General features: G+C 41.4%; 2 protein-coding genes across 4 annotated transcripts in view; one reads left to right on the plus strand and one right to left on the minus strand.

The window, feature by feature from the left end:
* The window catches only part of PMPCB (peptidase, mitochondrial processing subunit beta), a 34787-nt gene extending 27909 nt beyond the window's left edge, over positions 1–6878 (plus strand). The window contains exon 13 of one of the 2 annotated variants that reach the window (XM_063708694.1): positions 3994–6878. In XM_063708694.1, the coding sequence (XP_063564764.1) occupies positions 3994–4070 (77 nt within the window). In that variant the 3' untranslated portion in view covers positions 4071–6878. Of the gene's footprint in view, positions 1–3977 lie in introns of both variants that reach the window. The other variant, XM_055392552.2, reaches the window with a different exon arrangement.
* Positions 1–18874, minus strand: part of DNAJC2 (DnaJ heat shock protein family (Hsp40) member C2) — a 32841-nt gene that overhangs the window by 12751 nt on the left and 1216 nt on the right. Inside the window, exons 2-5 of one of the 2 annotated variants that reach the window (XM_031013037.3) lie at positions 17068–17258; positions 12791–12866; positions 2707–2805; positions 1590–1731 (exon numbers count right to left, since the gene is read on the minus strand). In XM_031013037.3, the coding sequence (XP_030868897.1) occupies positions 1590–1731; positions 2707–2805; positions 12791–12866; positions 17068–17258 (508 nt within the window). Of the gene's footprint in view, positions 1–1589; positions 1732–2382; positions 2430–2706; positions 2806–12790; positions 12867–17067; positions 17259–18874 lie in introns of those variants that run through there. The other variant, XM_055392549.2, reaches the window with a different exon arrangement.

Below are 18874 nucleotides of genomic sequence, written 5' to 3' on the forward strand. Positions count from 1 at the left end.
AATGTTAATATTCACAGAGGGAACTAATTTCCACCTCATCACCACCACCACCTTCCCCTTAGAGCCAGATTTCTCGGCTCAGCACTTCATCGATCACTGCTGAAAAGGATCCTGAAGCAGCTACTGATCCATGTTTTCTACTCTGTGAAATCATTACACAGAAAAATATACTACTCCTTTTTACCGCCTCAGCACTGCTATAAAACAAACGTGGCCAGGCGCGGTGGCTCATGCCTGTAATCCCAGCACTTTGGGAGGCCGAGGCCAGTGGATCACCTGAGGCCAGGAGTTTGAGACCAGTCTGGCCAATATGGTGAAACCCCGTCTCTACTAAAAATACACAAATTAGTGGTGGCAGATGCCTGTAGTCCCAGCTACTCAGGAGGCTGAGGCAGGAGAATTGCTTGAACCTGGGAGGCAGAGGTTGCAGTGAGCTGAGATTGTGCCACTGCACTCCAGCCTTGGCAAGAGAGCAAGATACTGTCTCAAAATAAAAAAGGAAAAAAAAAACAAAAAACAGGTGAAATCCAAGGGAGAAAGGATGGCGGAAATACTAGGCGGCGCCAAACCGCTAATCAAAGTGGTTCTCAAATTTGGCTGCACAGTAGAATCACCTGGGAGCCTTAAAAATCCCCACAGAAATTCAAACCAATAAATCGAATCTTTCCAGGTGGAACTCAGGCATCAGGAGTTCTTCCTGTTCTCCAGGTAATTCCAATGTGCAGCCAAGATGTGCTTTAAGGGAACCTGCCAATGCAGATGGAAAAAAAAGATGTAAAATAATATCGGTACATACTATTTTAAAACAAGCTTTAATGAAATAAAATATGTATGCTTTAATAGTAACTATAAATAATGTTTTGTCAAAGAAGCCTTATGATAATCAGATGATCAAATAAAGAACAAAGGCTTGTCTCAACTGACAATGAGTCAAAGAGAGTAGTATACCGATTGATAAAGAGGAAATCAAAGAATGGAAAATTACTGTCACCTAAGTGTAAGAATCACACTATAAAAGTCAGATACTGTTATTTCTCTCAAAGCAAATTTTTTTTTTTTTTGAGATGGAGTCTTGCTCAGTGTAGTGGCACGACCTCGGCTCACTGCAACCACTATCTCCTGGGTTCAAGCAAAACTCCCGTCTCTGCCTCCCGAGGAGCTGGGATTACAGGCATGCACCTCCACGGCCAGCTAATTTTTGTATTTTAGTAGAGACGGGGTTTCACCATGTTGGCCAGGCTGGTCTTGAACTCCTGACCTCAGGTGATCCGTCCACCTCGGCCTTCCAAAGTGCTGGGATTACAGGTGTGAACCACTGCGCCCAGCCCAAGTAAATTTAAAAGAGAAACCTCCCATAAATTGTACAGAAATTTTACTATGGAAATGTAGAACTTCTGTTTAGAAAGCAATATAAATGAGAACAGTAAGTTCACCAGAAGGGCTCAATATTGCAGAGAAGGAGGAGGAGGAAGAGACAGTGGAAATAGTCTATAAATGAAACTATTATCAGAGGGAAAGAGCAGAAACCTGGAAGACTACAAGAAACAAGCCAACAGGGCACTATGATCAAAAGGGATGCCTTAACTTACCTGGAATTCCTTTCAAACACTGGGGTAAACACTTCGAAGAAATTATCCTTTGCTTCACTTTTAGAAGGAACTGAGTTATCAAAAGTAGGATCTACACTGTTAAATGCTCGTCTTTTCACTGGATCAGATAACATTTCATAAGCTGAGAAAAAAATTGTTAAGATCACATCACCATAACTTTAACTATTTTTTTCTGCAGGAAAACAAGTATTTCCCTCCTTAAAACATAGAAGTCATTAATTTTCATATTTGAAAATTTTGTTTGCAGGTTGGGGAGGATTTAATTTAGGTAACAATAGCTTTAGCACTCACTACTGGATATAACTGGACTTAACTCCTTCTTTATTTTTCTAGTAGACAAGTGACAAAACAATAAATATCACCCACCACTCAAGAGAAAAGATGACTCTGGGGAAAAAGAAATAGCTAGTAAGTTAATTGTTAGATCCCAAGGTTGTAAAAGATCGAAGGATCTTAGGCTTCTGGAGCACTGTGTAAGAGAACTGGCAAAGAGTAAATATGAACGGTGTGCATACAACTGTTCAAAAATTAGCATCAAAATGTAAAATCACATTTAAGGAAACATTTAGAAATGGTGGTAACCTACATTAATTTGCTTAGTGATGTGTATGTAAATAGCAATAAGTAACTGTAGGGTCTGTACTAGGATATAATCAACTTCTTGATTTAAACTAGGCTAGCAAAACATCTAAGGAACAGTTTAGTCCCATAAAGCATCTGAAACGAAAAAAAAAAAAATCTTAGTATTCTCATCATTAAATAGAACACTTACATGAATTAACTGTAGGATGAGCTTCTGATAAGAATCACCTGGGGATCCTGTTAAAATGCAGATTTTAATCAGTAGGTTTGGGGCAGGGCCTGAGACTGCATTTCTAATAAGCTGCCAGGTGTTGCTAATGCTGCTGGCTGGGGAAACCTCACTTTGTGTCGTGAGGCTCTGGGGTGATGATTAGAAAGAACTTGACATAACTAAAATGTTTTAAAATGTCAAAGGATAGTTGAATGAACTACAGTATGCATAAGAAACCCAATCCCAGCAATTAATAAATAACAATTACTATTAGAAATTCCTGACTCTAAAGCATTTTCTTACCTTTAGTTATGCAAGTGAAGTAGTCATTATCTCCTTCTTTTATTGGTTCACCAGCTGCTTTCCGTTTGTCTGGGTGATGTTTTAAAACCATTGCTTTATCTACGAAACCAGTCAGATTGAGATAATTTGTCACTTTAAGCACCAAAACTAAAGATGAGCTACATGTAGACCATTTCTAAAATCATAAGGCTAATATTAAAATCGTTTCTCCCACAGTAAAATATATGCTTATTCAATGTGAAAATTATAGAGAAACTGATTTATTTATTATTATTTTTTGAGACGGAGTTTTGCTCTTGTTGCCCAGGCTGGAGTGTAATGGCACGATCTCGGCTCACTGCAACCTCCGCCTCCCGGGTTCAAGTGATTCTCCTGCCTCAGCCTCCGGAGTAACTGGAGTTACAGGTGCCCGCCACCATGCCCAGCTATTTTTTTGTATTTTTAGTAGAAACAAGGTTTCACTATGTTGGCCAGGCTGGTCTCAAACTCTTGACCTCAGGTGATCCACCCACTTCGGCCTCCAAAAGTGCTGGGATTACAGGTGTGAGCCACTGAGCCCGGCTTGAAATAATTATTTTAAGAATTAGCCAAAGTGCCCCTAACCAACGACAATGACTCTTAACATTTTGGTGTATTTCTGCATAAGACATTTTTGTTTTCTTAAGCATATGCTTTAAAAAATTCAGGTGTAGGCTGGGCATGGTGGCTCATGCTTGTAATCCCAGCACTTTGGGAGGCCGAGCTGGGAGGATCACTTGAGGTCAGGAGTTCAAGACTAGCCTGGCCAATATGGCAAAACCTGGTTTCTACTAAAAATACAAAAACTAGCTGGGCGTGGTGGTGCATGCCTGTGGTCCCAGCTACTCAGGTGGCTCAGACATAAGAATCGCTTGAACCCATGAGGTGGAGGTTGCAGGGAGCTGAGATGGCGCCACTGCATTCCAGCCTGGGTGACAGAGTGAGACTCTGTGTCAAAAAGAAGAAGAAGAAGAAAAAAACAATTCAGATGTAATCGTATGTACTAATTTATATTCTGCTTTTTTCAACTTCACATTATAGCGTTTGCATTTTCCATGGTTTTTTCCTTGCAAACTCTTCAAATTTTTCTTTCAAATGACTGCTTAATACAGTATTTCAAGTAGATTTGTTATAATTTAGGCATTTCTCTACTGTTGGACATTTGTGCCATTTCCAATTTTGCATTATTATAAATAATGCCAATTTGAATAATTTTAAATGTAATTTAAATGTAAGTATTTTTCTTTATTTAGGATTCTTTCTTCTTAGGATATAATCACAGAAGTGAACTTCATGAATGGAAATGGAACAAGTTATTTTCCAAGTTATTTCATACTCCTACGTGAACATCCTTTTACCACAGCCTCAGCCACAGTACGTCTAATTATTTAAAATTTGTGATTATCGCTGGTGGTCAACAATTTTTTTGTTTTTCATCCTTTAACTGGAAAAAGGAGGGGCTGTCTCAGTTTTTCTTCTAACTCTGTGTGTCACTTACAATAAATAATGCTAGCTGTTAACATCTACAGAGCAGTTGACATGTGCCAGGCCTGTTTACCAGTTAATCTTCTCCATGATCCTATGAGGAAAGTACTATTACTGTCTCCATTTTATAGATGAGGAAAATGAGGCACAGAGGAGACGTTATGTAGCCACTACCACTGCAACTTGCTCAAATTTCCGGCCAAGTTGGGCTCTAATCCAGACAGCCTGACTCCTCAGCCTGTGTTTGTATGCTGCCTCTCCTAATTCATTATGTTTATTAATAATTTTTCCCTGTTTTGTTAACACTTATGTTTTAAAAAAAGTCATCTTTATTTACATTTACTGATCATTTCTTTTGTAATTTCTTCTAGTACTTACAATAGTTTCATTAACATTTCCTATAGATTGAAAAAATTTTTTAATCTTTTTGGAATTTTAATATAGTCAAGAAAGTAAACTTCTCATTTTTCAAAATCTTACTGTCATTTAATAATCCTTCCCTTTTCCACTGATTTGTGACACTATAATAGTAAATTTTACAAGGGCTTGTTTTGGTTACTTATTCTTGCCCTGGGGTTATCTTTAAACTGACAACAGCTTTCTAATATATTTGATCGTAACTTCCAAAAACTGTGTAATTTTTCCTTATTTGTCTTGCATCTAGTCACTTAACTCTCTTTTGCTTTTCTAGGCAGATCCTATATTATCTACAAATAATATATTTATTTCCTTCTTTCCAATAGTTGTCTCTTATTTAATAACTTAACTCACTGACCGAAACTCCCAAAATAGCATAAAAAATAAAAAGCAGGCTGCTTCACCCCTGGATTTTAGGTAATAGCATTAATGCCACATAGCTAAAAGTCTGCTAGCTGTGGGCCTGAAACAGTTATCAAAGTAGGGAATTAACTACATTTCTTTTCAAAATTCTTATCAAAACGGAATGGGTGTTAAACTGTATTCTATGTGCTTTCACTACCTACTCAGGAAATCACATGGATTTAATATTATCTGAGCTATAATTTTGCTATATTAATATACTTCCTAAGTTGGATTCCTGAGAGAAACTCTGTGTTCATGAACACTATTATTCTTTTAGTGTACTATTAAATTGCATTTGTTATTTTATTTTATTTTTTTTTTTGAGACAGGGTCTCACTCTGTTGCTCAGGCTGGAGCACAGTGGCACCCAATCTCAGCTCACTGTAGCCTTAACCTCCCCGGCTCAGGTGATCCTCCCACCTCAGCCTCCCAAGTGGCTGGGATTACAGGTGCTCTCCACCATGCCTTGCTAACTTTATTTTATTGAGATGGAGTTTTGCTCTTGTTGCCCAGGCTGGAGTGCAGTAGCACAGTCTCAGCTCACTGAAACCTCCGCCTCCTGGGTTCAAGAGATTTCCTGCCTCAGCCTCCCGAGTAGCTGGGATTACAGCCATGTGCCACTACGCCCGGCTAATTTTTGTATTTTTAGTAGAGACAGGGTTTCACCATGTTGGCCGGGCTGGTCTCGAACTCCTGACCTTGTGATCTGCCCACCTCAGCCTCCCAAAGTGCTGGGATTACAGGTGTGAGCTATCGCACCCAGCTCTTTTTTTTTTTGTAGGGGAGGGGTTTCATCATGTTGGCCAGGCTGGTCTTGAACTCCTGGGCTCAAGCGATCCTCCCACGCTGGCCTCCCAAAGTGCTAGAATTACAGGCCTGCGCCACCACGCCTGGCCACTATTTTTTCATGATACAAGTATCTGTACACACTTATGGGGTACATGTGATTATTTTGTTCATAATACACGAACAAAATCCATTTTTTTTTTTTTTGAGATGGAGTCTCACTCTGTTGGCCAGGCTGGCGTGCAATGGCACAATCTTGGCTCACTGCAACCTCCACCTCCTGGGTTCAAGCGATTCTCCTGTCAGCCTCTGGAGTATCTGGGATTACAGGCACCTGCCACCACGCTCAGCTAATTTTTGTATTTTTAGTAGAGACAGGGTTTTGCCATGTTGGCCAGGCTTGGTCTTGAACTCCTGACCTCAAGTGATCCGCCCGCCTTGGCCTCCCAAAGTGCTGGGATTACAGGCGTGAGCCACTGTGCCTGGCTCATTTTGTGCATAATTCATGATACATGCATAAACCACGTAATGATCAAGTCAGGGTATTTGGGTATCTATCAACTTAAGTGTTTATTATTTCTATGTATTGTGAACATTTCAAGTTCTGTCTTCTAGCTATTTTGAAATATACAATACATTATTCTTAACTATCATCACCCTACTCTGCTACAGAACACTGGGACTTATTCCTTCTAACTGTATGTTTGTATCCATTGACCAACCTCTCTTTATCCCTCTCCTCCCAATACCCTTCTCAGCCTCTGGTATCTATATCATTCTATCTACTACCTCCACAAGATCAACTTTTTAAGCTCCCACTGTTCTCAAGAGTGAGAACATGCAATATTTGCCTTTCTGTGCCTAGCTTATTTCACTCAACATAATGACCTCCAGTTCCATCTATATTGCTGCAGACGTTTCATTCTTTTTTATGGCTGAGTGGTATCCCATTGTATACATATACTTTTCTTTATCAACTAGTCTGCTGATGGACACTTAGGTTGATTCCTTATCTTTGTTATTATAAACAGAGCCGCAATAAAAACATGGGAGTGCAGGTACCCCTTTGACATACTGTTTTCTTTTCCTTTGGATAAATATCCAGTAGTGGGAACGCTGGGCTATATGTTAATTCTATTTTTAATTTTTTGAGAAATCTCCATACTAATTTGCATAGTGGCTATGCTAATTTAGATTCCTACCAACAGTGTATAAAAATTCCCTTTTCTTAAATTTGCTATTTTTTTTTTTTTTTTTTTTGAGGCGGGGTCTTGCTCTGTCACCCAGGTTGGAGTGCAGTGGTGCAGTCTTGGCTCACTGCATGCTCTGCCTCTCGGGTTCACGCCATTCTCCTGCCTCAGCCTCCCGAGTAGCTGGGACTACAGGCACCCGCCACCACGCCTGCCTAATTTTTTTGTATTTTTAGTAGAGACGGGGTTTCACCGTGTTAGCCAGGATGGTCTCGATCTCCTGACCTCATGATCCGCCCGCCTTGGCCTCCCAAAGTGCTCGGATTATAGGCGTGAGCCACTGCGCCCAGCGAATTTGCTATTATTTTTAACATTTTAACTGTTTTTTTTTTTTTCATTATATTAATAGGAATTGTTTGTAGGATTTTTTGGGCTCTCTTTGCTAGGTTTTGCATACTCAGATTACATTAAACTTTACAACAAAATGAATTATTCCAAAACGGTTTATGATTAACCGATTCTCCAATTACAAAATAAAACACCAAGTTTATATTCAGCATTAGAATTTTTAATTCTTTAACACTTGAAACAATTCACCTGAAAAATTATCTGGGCCTAAAAATTGTTTTTAGGAGTAAATTCTTTGGTAAGTTTAATGTTTTTCATCCTTTTTTTTGGGGGGGTTGGGGGGGATGGGGACAGGGTCTTACTATTGCTCACGGTTGAGTGCAGTGGTGTGATCACGGCTCACTGCAGCCTTGACCTCCTGGGCTCAAGCGCTATCTCAGCCTTCTGAGCAGCTGGGACCACAGGCACACAACACTATGCCCAGCTAATTTTTGTATTTTTTGTAGAAATGGGGTTCTGCCATGTTGCCCAGGCTAGTCTTGAACTACAGAGCTCAAACAATCCACCCACCTCAGCCTTCCAAAGTGCTGGGATCAAAGGCATGAGCCACCATGATTAGCTCTTTGTGTATTTCACTACGTTTTGAGTATCCTGCATCTGAAATGCTTGGGACCAAAAGTGTTTGGGATTTCAAATTTTTTTAGATTTTGGAGTATCTGCATTATACTTACTAGGTAAACATCCATTCCAAATCTGAAAAGCCAAAATCCTCCAGTGAGCTTTTCCTTTGAAGTGTCATGCTGGCACTCAGAATTTGGAGCATTTTGGACTTTGGAGTTTTGGATTAGGGATGCTCAACTTGTATTTGTTTATTCTTCTTATAAAACCCAGTTTGGGATACTGTCTTATTTATTTTCTTCCTACATCTTCCTTTGTGCTATTCTTTTAAACCTCTGAATTGAATTTCCATCTTATCTTTTCCCTCTTTTGAAAAAAGTAACAGAATAGGTTAAGGCAATGAATTTACTTAAGGTACAGATCTAGCTGCCAGTCCTTAAGTTTTGATAAAGCAGTAATCTTACTTTTGTGGAAAAAAAGTCTATTAGCATAATTTTTATTTCTGTCTAGGCTCAAAAGAATATATTTAATTTCCAAGTGACTGGTATTTTTGGTTTGTTTAATCATATCTATCTGATTCAGCGGAGATAAAATTTAGATAAAATAAATGCCCAGATTTTAAGCATTCATTAAGTTCATTGAGTTCTGACAATCATATACACTTATGTAACTACTATCCAAAAGAAAATATAGGCCGTTTCCATCATCCAAAAAGTTCCCTTGTACGCTTTTCCACTGGGCTCCCATCCTCTACCAGCTGAGGCAACCGTTTTCTGATACCTGTCACCACTTTTGCATGTTCTTGAGCTTCAAGTAGATGTAACTTACAGTATGCCTGTGTCTGGCTTCTTTTACTCATGGTTTGAGATTCATCCATGTTTTTCTGTGTACTGGCAATTTGTTCTTTTAAAAATTGCTGATTAGTATTCCACTGCACCAGAATATATAGCAGTTTGCTTATCTATTTCCATGTTATTAAATATTTGGGTGATTTCCAGTTTCTGGACATTGTGAATAGGCTGTTGTGAACATTTTTTTTTTTTTTTTTGAGATGGAGTCTCGCTCTGTTGCCCAGGCTGGAGTGCAGTGGCGTGATCTCAGCTCACGGCAAGCTCCACCTCCCGGGTTCACGCCATTCTCCTGCCTCAGCCACGCGAGTAGCTGCGACTACAGGTACCCGCCACCACGCCCGGCTGATATTTTTGTATTTTTAGTAGAGATGGGGTTTCACCGTGTTAGCCAGGATGGTCTCGATCTCCTGACCTCGTGATCCACCCGCCTTGGCCTCCCAAAGTGCTGGGATTACAGGCGTGAGCCACCGTGCCCGGCCTGTTGTGAACGTTTTTGCAGAAATCTTTTGGCTGGGCATGGTGGCTCATGCCTGTAATCCCAGCACTTTGGGAGACTGAGGCAGGTGGATCACTTGAACTCAGGAGTTCGAGACCAACCTGGCCTGGTCAACGTGGTGAAACTCAGTCTCTACTAAAAAATACGAAAATTAGTCAGACATGTTGGCAGGTGCCTGTAATCCCAGCTACTTAGAAGGCTGAGGCAGGAGAATGAGGCAGGAGAACCACTTGAACCCTGGAGATGGAGGTTGCAGTGAGCCAAGATCACGCAACTGCACTCCACCCTGGATAACAGTTAGACTCCGTCTTAAAAAAAAAAGAAAAAAAAAGAAATCTTGAAAAAAAATTTTTTTAATTAAAAAAAAAAAAAAAAGACAAGGTCTCGCTATGTTGTCTAGGTTGGTCTTGAACTCCTGAGCTCAAGTGATCCTCCAGCCTTAGTCTCCCACAGTGCTAGGATTACAGGGATGAGCCACCATGCTTGGCCTATAGAAATCTTTTCATGAGCATAATAAAATTATTTATTTCAACATATACTGCAAGGGTTCAGAAACAGTGACAAATATTTTTGGTATTTTTTGGGCATTTTTTGAGGCAGTTTCCCTCTGTCGCCCAGGCTGGAGTGCAATGGTGCAATCTCGGCTGGCTGCAACCTCTGCCTCCCAGGTTCAAGCGATTCTCGTGCCGCAGCCGCCCAAGTAGTTGGGATTACAGGCATGCGTCTCCATGCCCGCCTAATTTTTATATTTTTAGTAGAGACGGGGTTTCGCCATGTTGGCCAGGCTGGTCTCGAACTCCTGACCTCAGGTGATCCACCCGCCCCAGCCTCCCAAAGTGCTAGGATTACAAGTGTGAGCCACCGCACCCGGCTCCTACTTCACACTTAATTAATTTTCATTATTGACATTCAAAATATACTCAACAAAAATAAAACTTTGCTCGTAATATGAAGCAAGCATTCAAAGGACCTCAAATGGTACCAGATTTACATTTTTATTAGGTTTGTGCTAATAATTACAGATTTGCAAACAGTAACTTTGCATTTTAACTTTTAGATAGATTTTCAGAAAGCAATGAGTAGCAACTGTATTTTACAGTGACAGAGGTGAGAGAATGACAGTTTCTTTCTAAATAAAGACTGACGGAATATTCCACAAGGGTGGTAGAGAGTAAGTTAGAATTACCCTTATTGTTAACAATCTCTACACTGGTGCTGCAAAACTTTTGGCTAGAGAATACATATTCAAAAGCTAAATTTCTTTTCTTTCTTTCTTTCTTTTTTTTTTTTTTAATGAGACAGTCTCACTCTCTCACTCTGTTGCTCAGTGATTGCAGTGGTACAATCTCCGCTCACTGCAACTTCCGCCTCCCAGGTTCAAGCGATTCTCATGCCTCAGCCTCCCAAGTAGTTGGGCTTACAGGCATGCGCCACCGCACCTGGCTAATTTTTGTATTTTTAGTAGAGATGGGGTTTCACCACATTGGCCGGGCTAGTATTGAACTCCAGCCTCAAGTAATCTGCCTGCCTTGGTCTTCCAAAGTGTTGGGATTACAGGTGTGACCCACTGTGCCTGGCTAAAAATCAATTTCTACAAGGCCAATAAAAAGAGTGGATTTAGGCCGGGTGTGGTGGCTCACGCCTGTAATCCCAGCATTCTGGGAGGCCAATGTGGGTGGATCACCTGAGGTCGGGAGTTCGAGACCAGCCTGACCAACATGGTGAAATCCCGTCTCTACGAAAAATACAAAATTAGCTGGGCGTGGTGGCACATGCCTCTAATCCCAGCTACTCGAGAGGCTGAGGCAGGAGAATCGCTTGAACCTGGGAGGTGGAGGTTGTGGTGAGCCAAGATGGTGCCATTCCACTCCAGCCTGCGCAACAAGTACGAAATTCTGTCTCAGAAAAAGACAGTGGATTTAACAGAAGCATATGAATGTTTCTTTTACAATTTATTGCACATTTTTAATCTTTTGAGAAAGAATTCTTTCACCTTAAAACACAAACTATTTTCACAGTTCTATTATCAATTCTAATTAACAAATTTATCTGTACTGAGACATATTTGGTATTTGTATGCTATTCTTTTTTTTTGGAAACAGAGTGTCGCTCTTGTTGCCCAGGCTGGAGCGCAATGGCGTGACCTCGGCTCACTGCAACCTCTGCCTCCTGGGTTCAAGCAATTCTCCTGCCTCAGCCTCCCAAGTAGCTGGGAATACAGGTGCCCGCCACCACACCCAGCTAATTTTTTTGTATTTTTAGTAGAGACGGGGTTTCACCACGTTGGCCAGGCTGGTCTCATACTCCTCACCTCAGGTGATCCACCTGTCTCGGCCTCCCAAAGTGTTGGGATTATAGGCGTGAGCCACCACGCCCGGCCAACGCTATTCTTTGATATAGTAAAACTTTGCAAACACTTGTACGTGGCAAATGGACTTTTCTGGCATTTATGTATACTGGAATAACTATTCACATGCATTACCATATGCTTTGTCTAGAATCATGCCAGCCTTTAAACAAATCCAGTTTAAAATAATCTGATAAATTCCTTCACTTTGTTAAAAAATATTTCCTGTGATTTTCCTAAATGTAAGCAGTAATGGGGACGATTTTGAGTTCATCTACTATGCTAAGTATTGACTAATAATTTTTACCACAGGCATTCTTATTCAGTCATCTTCCTCCACATATAATACTTCCTCTTCTTGACAGGCCCTGACTCCCTGCTCCTTTTCCATGTGGCCACAATCTTACCCTCTCTGACCTCAATATCCATTCTCTAGAGTGGAGGGCAGAACATTCTCCTAAGATAGAAAACTGATCACCTTCACCTCTTACCTCTTTCACTAAACTTTATTAATCAGTTGAACTGATCACGTGTATAAGAAATTATGTCCACAGGACTGCAAAGCATAGGACATTTAGGAGCATTAAGGGATGGTATTTTATAAGGCATATGAAGACTGGGGTCCCAACATTACCCTGTCCCATGCCAAATTATAACTTTGTCAATGAAAACAACAATAAAACATCAGACAACTTTTCTTGGACAGAAGACAGGGTGATATCTACAAAGGTGTGACCTAAGATTACAAAATAACGTAAAAAAAAAACCAAAAACCAAAAAACAATAAAAAGGCAGTATCCACTAAGTGCAGCTGCTATACTTCTAAAGAGAGGTGAAGTATTATTTTTTAAAAGCTTGCCATTGGGGGAGTATTTTGTATCCACACACACACACCCATCCTAATTTCTTATCCCTAATGGGAAAGTCTATATGTAAAATGGATTGCTTTCTTCTGATTCTGAAGGCAGGGGAGACCGTGGTTTTTTGCTTGTTATGACAATATAACACATGCTGTTAAATGTAGTTATGGCTGCAGACTATGATACTGTATATCTTTTAAAAAGGATAGCCAGCCTGTTCCTATACAAGATATTTGATTATTTCAAAATAACTAAGTACTTACGAGCTGCTTTGATCTGTCTCTGTGTAGCCTTGTATCTCACATGGCCAAGTCCAAGAACTGCATAATGATCTTGGTTCTGGAAAAAAAACACAAAAGGGAGTCAAATTTGAAATGAAGCCAATATATTCCATCCCTTGTGTTCTGGTACCTTAATAAGCATGTCCCAAAGTGACATTTCATCAGGAGTCCAGTAAGAGGTTCTGTATAAACCAGGGTCTATGGTCAGGTAAGGTCGAGAAATGTGGATTAGGCTGGGTGCCATGGTTCATGCCTGTAATCCTAGCACTTTGGGAGGCCCAGGTGGAGGATTGCTTGAGCCCAGGAATATGAGGCCAGCCTGGGCAACAAAGTAAGATCCCTGTCTCTACAAAAAAATTTTTAAAAATTAGCTGGGTGTGGTGGTGTGCACCCGTAGTTCCAGCTACTCAGGAGCCAGAAGTAGCAGGATTACTTGAGTCTGGTAAGTAGAGGCTGCAGTGAGCTGTGATCATGCCACTGCACTCCAGGATAGGTGACAGAGCAAGACCCTGTCTTTTTTTTTTTTTTTTTAAATGATTTTAAGATTTTATTTTTTTTTTTTGAGACAGAGTCTTGCTCTGTTGCCCAGGCTGGAGTGCAGTGGTGCCATCTTGGCTCACTGCAACCTCCACCTCCCGGGTTCAAGCAATTCTCCTGCCTCAGCCTTCCAAGTTGCTGGGATTACAGGTGCACACCACCACGCCTGGCTAATTTGTGTATTTTTAGTAGAGACGGGGTTTCACCTTGTTGGTCAGGCTGGTCTCGAACTCCTGACCTCAGGTGATATACCTGCCTTGGCCTCCCAAAGGGCCAAGGGATTACAGGTGTGAGCCACTGCACCCGGCCAAGACCCTGTCTTTAAAAAAAAAAAAGAGACAGGCTGGGCATGCCAGCTTATGCCTGTAATCCCAGTGCTTTGGGAGGCTGAGGTGGGTGGATCATGAGGTCAGGAGTTTGAGACCAGCCTGGCTAACATGGTGAAACCCTGTCTCTACTAAAAATACAAAAATTAGCCGGGCGTGGTGGCGCCCACCTGTAATCCCAGCTACTCGGGAGGCTGAGGCAAGATAATTGCTTGAACCTGGGAGGCGGAGGTTGCAGTGGGCCAAGACTGCGCCACTGCACTCCAGCCTGGGCAACAGAGTGAGACTCCATCTCAAAATAAAATAAAAAAAAAATAAATTTAAAAAAGAGGTAAATGTGGACTATTATATAGCCTCCTTGATGATTTGTATGCACAAAAGCCTAAGAAAGGCTCTGAGAAGTCCTGTAATTAGATTTAAAAAATAAACAAACAGAAACCTGTAAAACCTAGCATTTTCCAAACTTACTTGACCAAAGACCCCTTTTTTCTCTTAGCACCTGTTGATAGCTTATGGCCATTCTATGGAACTTATGGCTACATGTTCTTGTTTACTTATTATGTCACTGGAATATAAGCTGTGTGGAAGCAGTAATACTGTCTTGTTCAGTACAGTATCCTTGGCACCTAGAACAGTATCTGACATGGTGTTTGATCCATATTTGATGAATGAAAATAAACTGAACAAGTGAATGAACTCTGCTACCTTACTCTGATACAATCTACTTCTTTCTATACCAAAGACCTTCTCCCTCTTATAGATCTCAACACTCCCCAGTTCTGTCTTTTCCCGACTCTGCCTTCTCCTGAAGTTACTATCTTCTCTCAGTTTCTTTACTACCCAGCTTTGAAAGAGTACTTTACACTTTGATCCTACTTCATCACTTCCTAATCACTCTTCATTCACTGTAATCTCTTGCCTTCCCGATCATTTTACTCAAACTGCTTTCAATGAGGACACCGAAACTTTTAGTTTGCCAAATCCAATGGTTTTTTTTTTTTTTGAGATGGAGTTTCACTCTTGTTGCCCAGGCTGGAGTGCAGTGGCACGATCTCAGCTTACCGCAATCTCCACCTCCCAGGTTCAAGCGATTCTCCTGTTTCAGCCTCCTGAGTAGCTGGGATTATAAGCATGTGCCACCATGCCCGGTCCAATGTTTTTTAAAATAATTTTTCATGTTACGTGATTGACCTCTTTCTGAAGCAGTGACACAGGTGACTCTTCCCACCCCCCCTTTTTTGAGACAGAGTTTTGCTCTTGTTGCCCAGGATGGAGTGCAATTGTATGATCTCGGCTCACAGCAACCTCCACCTCCTGGGTTGAAGTGATTCTCCTGCCTCAGCCTCCCAAGTAGCTGCGATTACAGGCATGCATCACCATGCCCAGCTTATTTTGTATTTTTAGTAGAGACAGGGTTTATAGGCTGGTTTTTCCCTCTTCCCCTACCTGGGTAGCCCTTGATGTGCATTAGTTGAAATGTACTCAGTTGGCCGGGAGTCTTGCTCGGTTGCCCACGCTGGAGTGCAGCGGCGTGATCTCAGCTCACTGCAGCCTCCGCCTTCCGGGTTCAAGCAATTCTCCTGCCTCAGCCTCCTGAGTAGCTAGGATTGCAAGTGCACGCCACGGCACCCGGGTAATTTTTGTATTTTTAGTAGAGATGGGGTTTCACCATGTTGGTCAGGCTGGTCTCGAACTCCTGACCTCGGGTGATCTGCCCGCCTCAGCCTCCCAAAGTGCTGGGATTACAGGCATGAGCCACTGCACCCTGCCTCTTTTTCCCTCTTGCTCCTCCCTTAGTTTCTGGAAGAATACGCTGCCTGATGTTTAGGAAGTATTTCTTCAAATAACAAAGTGTCTTTTTCTTTGTTTTCTTTCTACTTCTGTCACCCTTCTTAGTATCTTCTGCTGTTTTTCCTCCTCTTCCTACCCCTTAAATATCCATGCTCCTCAATGTTGTCTTTTTCTTTTAAAATGGATGAGGTGGTGGGAGAATCAGCTAACACTTTCTGAGTGCTTACTTTTCTAAATGTTTTATACATATACTTTAGCTTATTTAGTCCTCTAAACAACCAATGACATAGGAACTCTTATTATCCATTATTTGTTTGGCATTTATCATGCAGCAAGTACTAACTTAAGTGCTTTATAAGCATCCTTTTATTAATCCTCAAGGTAAACCTTTGAGCTGTTAACAATCTCACTGTAGCAACAAGGGAAATGAGGTACACACATATCTGGGAACTTTCCCAAGGTCGAAGTGCACCAAATGGCAGAACCAGATTTGAATTGAGGCACTCCAATTCCACAGCATACGCATTTAACTATTATACAAGTACCTACTAAAGCATTATCTATTTGTTTATACTTTTGTCCCTTGCTGTTGTCATTCAATTCCTCACAGCAACCACCACTATGTGTCAATGACTTCAAAAAGTCTTTGGCTGTAACCTCTTTTCGGAGTCATAGACCAATTTCTAACCATCTACTAGACAGCTTCACCACTATGGTACCAAAACCTCAGTCTTCACATAGTCAAACTTGGACACAAACAGCACCTCCCACAAACATTCTTATCCTCATCCCAGCATTGGTTACTGACCACACACTCCAGCAGGTCACTCAAGCTCTAATGCTGGGAAGGACCTCTGAATACTTCTCTTTCTCTTGTGCCACACAGCCAGGGTCACGAAAGCCTGTTAATGCTACCTCCAAAAAAGGCAAATCTGACCCCTCTTCCTCAAAACCCAGCCACATAGTAAGTTCAAGGATTCAGTCACAGGTCTGCCTTACTGCACTAGCCCTATAATAGTAAACTATTCACTTCCCCTCCAGTCCCTTGCCCCCTTTCAAGCAATTTCCTGTACTGCCAAGGGAATTACTTTTCTAAAATTAGCTAAGAAACTTTTGATGGTATCTTACTGTCCCAAAAATAAATTTTAATTCCTTCTTTAGCATGGTATAAAAAGGACACAACAGAGTTTGGTCTAGTGTCCTTTTAAAGACACTAGATTTCTCATCACCATACCGCATGTACCCTATACGACTTATCAATCCCTCAAGAGGCACTACATATTCTTTTACTCCTTTGTGTCTTTGTATATCTTACTCCTTCTGCCCAGAATACTTTTCTCACTTCTCTGCTTCACTAATTGCTGCCTGTCCTTTTAAGACCGGTGCAAACATTATCTTTTCTGTGAACTCTTCCTGGATTTCTCCAGCAGAGACAGTATCTCATGGCTAGTGCTAACGCTCTCAAGACTTAGTAATAAACAGATGCTAAATCATAGTTATCTTGCTGAATCATCTTAAAACATGTTTATTAATGGAAAACTCATAAGAAAATTGTCTATGTCTAACAAAGCATCTGACTGAACAAAATATTCAGATATTAAATACCTTCCAGTCTTTGGGATCAAGTGTTTTCAGCATGGGAAACTCTTCCAACTGCAATTCTTCATCTTCTGATTCCTCGGATAACTCTTTCTTATCCTCCAGTTCCTGAAAAGAGGCAGAAGCATTTCTGTTTCTCCTCTTAACAAATGCTTCAAACCATCTTCCCACAGGTTCAACTCGACAGAGTGTAGAGGCTGTGATTGAAAGTGTTAAGAGAGGCTTCAATGTATCGCATGGAATAAATATGTTTCAAGGCAATTAATTTTTTCAGGAAATAAAATCAAAACAGTGATACCAGCATATACTTTTAAAACCACCGACTACGAAAATAATTGCAGTCATTCAGTTTACATGAGGGTTAGCAAGAAATTATCCTTTCCTAGTATTAAAGAGTATTTAATCAACCTCTTCCAGTTATCTGACAAAACAAAAAAAACTCAGTAATGTCAACGATAAATCAGTACTTTTTTGGGGATATGAGTAAGGTGAGGAACAGGAAGAAATGTTGCAAACTACTTTACTTTTAGACAAATTATTTATTTTTTTACTTTTTTTTTTTTTGAGATGAGGTTTTGCTCTTACTGCCCAGGCTGGAGTGCAATGGCGAGATCTCGGCTCAATGCCGTCTCCACCTCCCGGGTTCAAGTGATTCTTGTGCCTCAGCCTTCCAAGCAGCTGGGATTACAGGCATGCGCCACCATGCCCGGCTAATTTTGTATTTTTAGTAGAGATGGGGTTTCTCCATGTTGGTCAGGCTGGTTTCGAACTCCCGACCTCAGGTGATCTGCCTGCCTCGGCCTCCCAAAGTGTTGGCATTACAGGCGTGAGCCACTGCGCCCAGCTAGACAATTTTTTTTTTTTTTTTGAGACTCTGTCACCCAGGCTGGAGTGCAATGGCTTGATCTTGGCTCACTGCAAGCTCCGCCTCCCGGGTTCAAGCGATTCTCCTGCCTCAGCCTCCCGAGTAGCTGGGACTACAGGCACCCGCCACCACCCCCGGCTAATTTTTTGTATTTTTAGTAGAGACGGGGTTTCACCATATTAGCCAGGATGGTCTTGATCTCCTGACCTCGTGATCCACCCGCCTCGGCCTGCCAAAGTGGTGGGATTACAGGCGTGAGCCACCGCGCCCGGCCTAGACAAATAATCTTAATAAAGTAATAAATAGTGATAAATTGTCACGAAGAGCTAGCCTCACCAAAAATAAAAAATCTAAAAACAACTCAAACGATCTTTTTTTTTTTTGAGACGGAGTTTTGCTCTTGTTGCCCAGGCTGGAGTGCAATAGCGCAATCTCGGCTCACTGCAACCTCCGCCTCCCGGGTTCAAACGATTCTTCTGCCTCAGCCTCCCAAGTTGCTGGGATTATAGGCGCCCGCCACCACGCCCAGCTACCTTTTTGTATTTTTAGTAGAGACAGGGTTTCACCCTGTTGGCCAGGCTGGTCTCGAACTGCTGACCTCAGGTGATCCACCTGCCTCGGCCTCCCAAAGTGCTGGGATTATAGACGTGAGCCACCGCACCCAGACAACTCAAACTGTCTTAATTATTAAAATCTTGAACTATAGCTCTTAAAAATTTTAAGAATTCACTAACAAGAATTTGTCCTGAAAGCAATTTTCGAAGCAGCAAATGGGGATTTACTAATGCAGCTAAGCTGTAGCGGAACAAGCTCTCAACCTGAAACCAGACACTCTGGGTTTTAGACTAGGTCTGACAGTGGCTATGTGACCTGAAATGAATCAGGATGTCTTCACCTGTAAAATGGGAACAATACTTATTTATCTCATTCAGTTCCTAGGAAGCTTGA

This window comes from Gorilla gorilla, chromosome 6, assembly GCF_029281585.2.
Source record: "Gorilla gorilla gorilla isolate KB3781 chromosome 6, NHGRI_mGorGor1-v2.1_pri, whole genome shotgun sequence".
Classification (NCBI taxonomy): domain Eukaryota; kingdom Metazoa; phylum Chordata; class Mammalia; order Primates; family Hominidae; genus Gorilla; species Gorilla gorilla.